The sequence below is a fragment of the Bos grunniens genome, chromosome X (genome assembly GCF_055505025.1).
Source record: "Bos grunniens cultivar Pamir isolate PY7600 chromosome X, Bosgru_T2T1.0, whole genome shotgun sequence".
Classification (NCBI taxonomy): Eukaryota; Metazoa; Chordata; class Mammalia; order Artiodactyla; family Bovidae; genus Bos; species Bos grunniens.
Genome location: NC_141194.1, coordinates 51807235 through 51816098, shown reverse-complemented (window position 1 = coordinate 51816098; position 8864 = coordinate 51807235). Strand labels below are relative to the sequence as shown.

The 8864-nt window shown below is 51.0% G+C and overlaps 1 protein-coding gene and 1 long non-coding RNA gene across 5 annotated transcripts; one reads left to right on the top strand and one right to left on the bottom strand.

The window, feature by feature from the left end:
• Window positions 1-419: 419 nt before the first annotated feature.
• LOC147340336 (uncharacterized) lies at window positions 420-8210 on the bottom strand. The gene is made up of 3 exons (XR_015159343.1): window positions 7344-8210; window positions 5158-5219; window positions 420-874 (listed from the first exon to the last, which is right to left on the bottom strand). It is a non-coding gene; the product is annotated as an uncharacterized LOC147340336 (long non-coding RNA).
• Window positions 1077-8088, top strand: TSPYL2 (TSPY like 2). 4 transcript variants are annotated; one of them, XM_086388695.1, is made up of 7 exons: window positions 1077-2008; window positions 3262-3339; window positions 3465-3576; window positions 3657-3802; window positions 3925-4022; window positions 4355-5094; window positions 7401-8088. In XM_086388695.1, exons 1-7 carry the CDS (start codon window positions 1193-1195, stop codon window positions 7538-7540), a joined length of 2130 nt encoding a protein of 709 aa, XP_086244821.1. In that variant the 5' UTR covers window positions 1077-1192; the 3' UTR covers window positions 7541-8088. The 4 variants fall into 4 exon arrangements, with proteins under 4 accessions (XP_086244821.1, XP_086244820.1, XP_086244819.1 ...); XM_086388694.1 differs by having other exon boundaries at window positions 4343-5094; XM_086388693.1 differs by having other exon boundaries at window positions 3229-3339.
• Window positions 8211-8864: the final 654 nt, after the last annotated feature.

Below are 8864 nucleotides of genomic sequence, written 5' to 3'. Positions count from 1 at the left end.
TAGTCCATCTTATACATATGTTACATTTTTCTTATTCATTCTCCTGGATGATGTGTCTGTAGGTGTCTCCAATTCTCTGCTACCACAAGACTGCAATGGGCAGTTTTCTAAATGTCTTTTTAGTGACACCTGATTTAGAGGAGAGGAAACAAGTTCAGAAAAAGGCAGTGATTTTGTCAGGGTTTCAAAGTGAGAAGCAGACCTGTGACACGAATCCCAGACGGAAGTCAGAACCCCACCACTGTGCCTCATGAGAGACCATCCACTTGCCCCTCCTCCCGCCCAAAATCTAAAATACAATCAAAAGCAGCATACACTGAGGAAATTGAGAGGAAAGGGTGGAAAGAAGTATGGAGTTGATGAAGAAATAGAAAGTCCTAGAAAGAATCACAATAATTTTCATGACGCAGAGGAAGTTAGTTTTTTGGTGTGATTATTATTGCTAGAGCCATTTTGCAGAAATGGGAAACGCCACGTCAAAACCTGGCCCCAAAAGACCTTCGATTTCTAAACCCCAAGCTCCTTCAGGGCCACCCGAGCCCCGAGTTTGCCGCCTCCGATTTCGCCGCTGCAGTGGCGAAAGCAGGGCTGAGGGGAAGGGGCAGATTTAAGAAGTGCGTAGTTGCTGACGGGGAGGGGGGAGGAGGGAGAGAATGACAGCGAGGCTCTCCAGTCTATCTGAGCACATCCTGCTCACTGCTTGCGCTTGTTTTTTGTTTTGCGTTTGGGTCTTCAGAACCACTGGTACTTTTCCCATTGGATAAAACATTGGAGGCTGAGGGAGAGGGGCTTCTTCCCCTCAGATCTCCCCGCGGCCAATCGCCCTGCACAGTCCGGACGGTCGCTGAGGGAGTCAGCCGGGTGATTGGCGGGCCTGAGGGAAGCCAATGGGAAAGTGATGAGGTGCGGTGTTGGCAAGCAGATTGCGCGCGAGCAGGCGGGGGGCTAGGGGGCGCAAGGGCTGCCGCGACGGCCGGCAGCCAATGGCGAGGCGGGACGGCCCCTGGCGTCATGAGGGGGCGGGGCCTGACGATTGGCGCGGAGGGAGTACGGCAGGAGCTGTGGGAGGGAGCGCCACAGCGAGGCTGAGAGCGGAGCTGGTCGCGTGAAGCTCGGCATTTTCGCTTCAGGTGTGACGAGCAGCGGCGGCCCGGCCGAGCGCGAAGGGCCGAGCTGTGCGAACGCGGTCACCATGGACCGCGCAGATGAAGGGCCTCCGGCCAAGGCCCGCCGCCTTAGTGGCTCTGAGCCCCCTCAGAGCGAGCTGCTGCTGCCGCCGCCGCCGCCACCTCCTCCTCCTCCTCCTCCTCTCCTGCGCCTGCCCCTGCCTCCACCTCAGCAGCGCCCGAGGCTCCAGGAGGAAACCGAGGCGGCACAGGTGCTGGCTGACATGAGGGGGGTGGGACTGGGCCCCGCTCTGCCCCCGCCTCCGCCTTATGTCATTCTCGAGGAGGGGGGTATCCGCGCGTACTTCACCCTGGGGGCTGGGGGTCCCGGCTGGGAGCCCGCAGTCGAGTCAGGGTACGGGGAGTCGCCCCCTCTCGCGGAGAGCCTAGAAACGCTCTCTCCCTCAGAGGTTTCTGGGGAAAGCCTGGAGATTGACTTCCAGGTGACGGAGCCCAGCAGCTTTGCAGGAGAGAAGGCCCTAGAAACCTGTAGCGCAGGGGGGCGGGGGTACCAGAGGTTAGCCGGTCCAAGAGGGAGAGAAGAGACCGTCATCATCGTGGAAGATGACGACGAGGATGAAAAGGAAAGCGTGAGGAAGAGGAGGAGGAGGAGGAAGAGGAAGCCCAGGAAGGTGAAGAGGGAAAGCCCAGAGAAGAATGCTGAGAAGATAGAGTGCATCCTGCAGGCTCTGGAAAACATTCAGCTAGACCTGGAGGCGGTGAATATCAAGGCTGGCAAGGCCTTCCTCCGTCTCAAGCGCAAGTTCATCCAGATGCGGAGACCCTTCCTGGAGCGCAGAGATCTTATCATCCAGAATATCCCAGGCTTCTGGGTCAAAGCAGTATCCTTGTCATCTATACTCATGGGCCAGGAGCCCATGACCAGAATTGGGTGGGGGGCGGTGGGAGGAGCGACAGACTGGGTGAAAGGGTGTGGGGGCGGGCCCCTGTTGGAAGAATGAGGAAGTCTGCTGGAGAAGGGATGGAAGGAGTGTGGCAAAACATCAGAGAAGCTGAACTGGGGATGGTGAAGGGGGAGGGGGGGCCATTAAAACTGGACCACATATGGGAAAGGGAAAGAGAAGGAGCATAGCATTAAAAGAAAATGGATCACAGACAGTGAAAGGGGGAGGACAGAGACACACAGCAGAAAAATTGGATCAGAGATGGTAAAAGGAGGAGTGGGGAGAGGGGGACATGGAAGATAAACTGACTCAGAGACAGTGAAGAGGGAGGGGAAGGGCATACAGCAGAGAATTGGCCCAGAAAGGGTACCCAAGTCACACATGGCTGTGCATGCCTAGGTTTCTACTTAGATTCTAGTGAGACCCCAATCCTGGCTGGAGAGGAGGGGGCCAGAGCCCTGAAGAATAAGGAAAAGGGGTATCTAGGAATAGAGATTAAGAAGTTAAATGAAGGAAATAATAATAATTCACTGTTGGTGATAAGCTGATCTCTGGGGAACCATGTAACATATTAGAAACACATGGGTTTAACATCCTAATAGAATTACATGGACACAGACACTTGACACTGTCATACATACATATCACATGATCACAGGCCCCCAGTACCCAGGCACAGTATTATGTGGCCACAGGTCCTCAGTACCCAGACCACACCATCACCTGGACATGAGCTCTCAGACAGACACACAACATTATGTGGACACATAACCATAACACCCAAATATATAACATCATGTGACAACAGGCCATCAGCAACCAGATATAGTATCATTTGGATGTGGGCCTTTAACCCCCAGACACACAATGTCTTTTGTGAACACTCAGAGACACAACATCACTTGGGTATAGACTCCCAGCACCCAAACACACAGCAGATATGAACCATGGCAGGGCCACCTAATATAGAGGTTTGATATTTTTAAACACAGGCTCTCACCACATGGTATCATGGGAATAAAAGTATGGGTCTTGTTGCATGACCTACTTGCTCCACATACATCACATGAGCACAAAAGGAATTCTGCTCCAGCCTCTCTTTTGTTCTGCCCTGCATAGCCCTGCCTGGCCTTCCTTCCCTCCTTCTCATTGAACAGTCACTCCTTGACCTAAACTGCTCCCTCCATCAGTTCCTCAACCACCCCAAAATTTCAATCTTGATCAACCAACGCGATGAAGACATTTTCCGCTACTTGACCAACCTGCAGGTCAGGCCAAAGAGATCTTTTCTACTAGGACTGGGCAAGGAATCTGGTCCTTGGAGGTGAGGGGGGATTGGGTGGGAGGGGCCACAGTGTGGTGGGAATTCCACCATTACCCCCACCCTGAGCAGGTACAGGATCTCAGACATATCTCCATGGGCTACAAAATGAAGCTATACTTCCAGACAAACCCCTACTTCACAAATATGGTGATTGTCAAGGAGTTCCAGCGCAACCGCTCAGGTAAGAGGTAGCCCCAGAGCAAATTCATCCCTCCATCTAACCTTGTCCAGTGCCCTCTCTATAGCCTCCTTTTTCCCCAGGCCGACTGGTGTCTCACTCCACCCCAATTCGCTGGCACCGGGGCCAGGAACCTCGGGCCCACAGGCACGGGAACCAGGACGCCAACCACAGCTTCTTCAGCTGGTTCTCAAACCATAGCCTCCCAGAGGCTGACAGGATTGCTGAGGTGGGGCCCCTCCTGGCATTACCAGGGAAAACCTTGCTAGGCTTACCCTTAGGTGCCTGGGGGATTGGGAGTAGCCTCTGGGACTTGTGCTCATAGCTCTCTTCCCCTGTCTCTTTCAACAGATTATCAAGAATGACCTGTGGGTTAACCCTGTGCGTTACTACATGATGGGAGAAGGGGGCTACAGAACAAGCAGAAAGAAGCAAGAAAAAGAAGAAAGGTGATGGCAGAGGGTTGATGGCTGAGAGGTGGTTTGTTAAGGGTGGGGCAAAGACTAAGCTAGTGTCACACAGTATTCATAGAGCCAACAGGGACCTTTGAGATGATCCAATCCAATATGTTTTACAAGTGGGTAAAACATATTGCCTAGAAATGGGGTGTGATTGGCTGAGGTTATGCTCTCAGGGGCAGAAATGGGACTCTCCCCACCTAGCCTCATCCCTGGGAACCCTTGTAGCCTATTGCCTCCCCTGTTACCACCTTTCAGTGTTTGTCTGCTCTGGGTACATCACCTCCCACCAACCCTATACTCAACCCCAGACTTCCCCACAGTAAAAACAAGGATGAATATGAAGTGGTGATCATGGATGACTCTGATGACTATCACATCATGGAAGACATTATTGGAGAGACCTCAGACAGTGATGGTATCACCGACAATGAGACCATTCATGACGTCAAGATCTCTGACTTCATGGAGACTACTGACTGCTTCGAGACCACTGACAACGAGATAACTGACATCAGTGAGAGCCTCTGTGACAGCGAGTGCCCTGGCCACAATGAGACCACCGACAACAACGAAAGCCCCAATGACAACGAAACCACTGATAACAATGAGAGTGCTGATGACAAGGAGAGTACCAATGACAATAGTGAGAACCCTGAAGATGACAACACTGATGAGAACGAAGAGAACCCTGATGACAACGATGAGAATGCTGATGAGAACCCCAATGGTGATGAGAACCCCAAAGATGGCAACCAAAGGAGCAATGGCAACAACCAGGACAGCAGTGACAGTGACAATGAAGGAGACAATGATGGCAGTGATATTGAAGATAATGATGGCAATGAAGGTGACAACGAAGGTAGTGATGATGATGGCAACGAAGGTGACAATGAAGGCAGTGATGATGACGACCGAGACATTGAAGACTACGAGAATTACCTTGAAGACCCTGACAAGGATCACCATAACAATACCAACCAGGATGACTATGAGGACGAAGTAGAGAACATCTCTGAAGAAGAATCGTCAGTGGAGGAAGAGGAGGAGGGCAGTGAGGAAGGTGAGCGGGACCCTTACCTTTTATGTTTTGTTTTTTTCTTTGAACCCTCATCTTTTGTCTTACCTCCTTTCTCTTCTGTCAGAGAAAATCCAGCCAGGGTCAGAGTATCAAGGCATGAGCACAATCTGCTCTTGTGGAGAAAAGAAAAAAACATTCTCAGTAAGTTTTTAAATTAAGCAAGGCCAGGAAACATTTAATTTACAAACATAACAAAACCAAAGAAACAAATTTCAGTTCTTGGTGATAGGCAGATAGGTTGTAACAGAGCACAAGACAAATGAAGCAGAGAGAAAAGATAGGAGGTAGTGGGTGGTAAATTAAGACAGGTTCACACACAGAGGGAAACAAGTGGCAAACACATTGTAATTCAGCACACTCTGTACCCAGCCCTGGCCTTCTGGGAACTCCCAGGCTTGCTTGGGGAGCTGGGGGTGAAGTGAACAGTGTGCTCAGTGATCCCAGAGGAGGGAGGAGCTAATCGTATCTCCAAGAATTAGGAAGGGGAGAACTAGAGAAAGAAAGTAACATTTGAATTGGAGGCTGCCTTCACATTAAGGAGCATTATGGGGCATTCTTGGTGGAAGGGATCACATGAAAAAGAACCTAGAAGGCTGAAAATGCATAGTCTGTTTGTCAGGGTTTACCAAGTTGTCTTCTAAAGACCCTTCACCAAAAGGTTCTCACAAAAGGTTCAGTGGTCAAATATATTGGGGAAATACTGCATACAATAATGTCCTTATGTAGAGTCACATGTACATTGGCACCTGAAAGGCTCTGATAAATCCTACTCTAAGAAACCTATTTAAACATTGTGGAAGTCAGCATTTCCCAAACATTGATCACAGAAGCCATTGTTCACTGTCCACCAAAAAAAGCATTTTGGGAAATGCTGAGGAAGGGTTGCACATGGAGGGTTGAGGGAGAAAGCAGTATTTAAGGTAACTGCCATGTTTGGTTCTGGCCTGGATGACTGGCCAAAGGAAGCACCATTTCATGAGATGGGGAATGGCATGGCAGTATGATTGGTGGGATGCAGAGAAGAACATGGAGTTGGAAGGGCTTGTTGGACACAGGTACAGGTGTCTGAGAGGCAGGTGGTTAGTGGTATGTCTGGGAAGTCAGAAATTGTAAAGAAAGGAGGTAGGTAACAAGCCAGGGCAGAATCCTGTATCTGGATTCTGGGGCCAGTTAATGTTAATTGGGTCCAATTAACATTAATGAAGTGTTTACTATGTGCCAGACACTGTACTAAGGGTTTTCTTGCTTTAAGTAATTTAATTCTCACAGCAACTCTTAAGAAGTAGGTACTATTATCCTCCTTTTATAGATGGGGAAACTGAGACTCTGAGAGGGTAGAGTTAGGAGAACTAGGTCATGGAACATTCTGAGAAGGAAGGAATTGTCAGCAGTGTCCAGTGGTCCTGAAAGGACAAGTAAAATGAGGGCCGGGATGTGTTCGTTGTATTAGCAGCTGAATAGATCATCTGTGACCTTGGGAAGAGTAGTTTCAGTGGCTAGGTAGGGGTAGAACCAGACCACAATAGGAAGGGGAAGGGATGAGCAGGGGTTAAGGTAATAAAATCAAACCTTGGCTAAGAAGTAGATGGCAGAAGGCAGACAAGGGGTGTGTTTGAGCTTGGCTGTAGGCAGGCAAATAGAGGAGAGGCAGCCCCGTGGGGGAGGTAGAAGGAGCAGGAGGACCAGCCACTCCTGGGAGTTTTGGCCATGGTATCCCTGGCAAACTTCCATTGAGGGCACCAAGAAAGGAGGAGTTGAATGAGTGAGTAGATTTAATCTAGACATATTTTTAGGTAGGGAAACTGAGGGAATTGCCGGCCTCATCCCCTCCTACTCAGTGGCATCTCCTTTCAGAAAAGGGGAGGCAGAGTTATCTGCACAACCCTAGTGTGGGAGCAGGGGTGGGGAATTGGGCCAAAGAAGACAGGCCTATTTGAATCACACCAGGGAAAAAGAGGGAGCAGCCTCTGGATGAATAGAAGGTTTATTCAGCTGAAGTCAGAGCTCAGGAAGAGACACACACATTGCATACACTGGGAGAAAAAGCTACTTTCAGAGATGTGTCAATTAGGACAGGGGCAGCCCACCCTGCCTTCCTGCTTTCCTCCCACTGCCCCTTACTCTCACACACATACTTGGCTGCTTGTTCCAAGCAGAGGTGCTTGATGAGTGATCCCAGGCTCCCCAAAACCTGACTGTGGGCTCTGTTCCCTGTGAAGAGTGATACCTACCCGTCCATCTAACCACCCTCTTCCATTTTCCCTTCCTTGATTCTCTGTCCTGTGCAGGCAGTGAGCAAGGTGAGAACAGCAATGAGGAAGGAATCGAAGACGACTCAGGAGAAGACTCAGAAGACTCCGACATGGAGAAGGTGCTTCAGGTCCAAAACCCTTGGGCCATCCCTGGAAAGAGGGGCCAAATGGGATAAACGTCTTACCCCTTCAGGGGCTGCTTCTCTATATCCTTCTCCCCCTGCCCCATTTGCCCTCCCTATCAGCTAGGGCCGAGCGGCCCCGCATTGCACTTCTGGGGGGTGATTGACTTCGTACACGGGTTTAAAGTTTATTTTTATGGTTTAGTAATTGAGAAATTATTATTTTGGGGGGAGGGAATGGGGGCTTCCCCCTTCCTTTTAGCCCTCCTCCCCCGCAGGCTTCTGTGTGCTGCTAAATGTATTATTGTGATGCTTTGGTCAGGGCCCCTCTATCCCCCTCCTCGTGCTGTGTGGAGTGGACACCCTTAATCCCGAAGCGGGGAGGGCTGCTGTGGCCTTGGGGGGCTCTGCTGCCACCCTGTTCTCCCAAGTCTCTCTCTTTTCCTCCACCCCTCGCCTTTCCCAGCTGCGCCCGCTAGCCCGCCTCGGTGTCTATGCAAGGCCGCTTCGCCATTGCGGTATTCCTGTCCCCCTCCCCCAGAAGTCCCGCCTCGTTCCCTCTGGACCCTGGTAATCCTAATAAAAGTGTGAGCAAATTCAAAGTGCTGTTTCGAGTCTTTTGTCCCACTCGGTGCGCGGTCCCCAGCAGCCAGTCTCCGTTCCCACAGGCCCGCAAGTAGGCGCCTCGTCTATGCAGGGGCCAGGAAGATGGTAGTTACTGGGGGTGGGGGTGCCTGGCTAGGGGCGAGCTCCTCCCAACCGCAGAGATGTTGCGTCAGGTCAATGCGGACCATCCTGACCAATGGCAGGGCGAGGCTGAGGGAGCCCCTCCCTCTCCCGGAGGCCGCAGTAGACCCAGGCAGGTAGCTAACAGCGTCCCACGCCTTCCCCTCCGCGCATGCGCACAGAAACGCCCTGCGCTCTGGAACATTTTATTCAGTGATCTTTTTATTTATCGTGCGTCAAACCTTTCCTCGGGCCTAGTATGAGCTGGGAGAGGGGGATCTAGAGGAATCCATTTTTTTCATTCGCATGTAGTGAAATAAAAATGATATCAGTTAGGATTTAATCCAGTAATGCATAAGTGCTCTCTCAGGAAGAAGGTGCATGATCTCTGGGGCTGTACCTGGGAGAGAAGGCAAGAAAAGAGAGCCCTGGCTGGGGAGTTTGCATAGAGAGAAAAGCAGGGCTTTCTGGTGGCTCAGTCGGTAAAAAATCTGCCTGCTATGCGGGAGACCAGGTTGGATCCCTGGGTGGGGAAGATCCCCTGGAGAAGGGAATGGCTACCCACTCCAATATTCTTACTTGGAGAATTCCATGGACAGAGGAGCCTGGCGGGCTACAGTCCATGGAGTCGGAAAAGGTCGGACACGACTGA

Coding starts and splice junctions, on each gene's coding strand:
- TSPYL2 (XM_086388692.1), top strand. CDS start 1,193: ATGGACCGCGCAGATGAAGGGCCTCCGGCCAAGGCCCGCCGCCTTAGT. Junction 4,023..4,342: donor AAGCAAGAAAAAGAAGAAAG/GTGATGGCAGAG, acceptor ACTCAACCCCAG/ACTTCCCCACAGTAAAAACA. Junction 5,095..7,400: donor GGAGGAGGGCAGTGAGGAAG/GTGAGCGGGACC, acceptor TGTCCTGTGCAG/GCAGTGAGCAAGGTGAGAAC.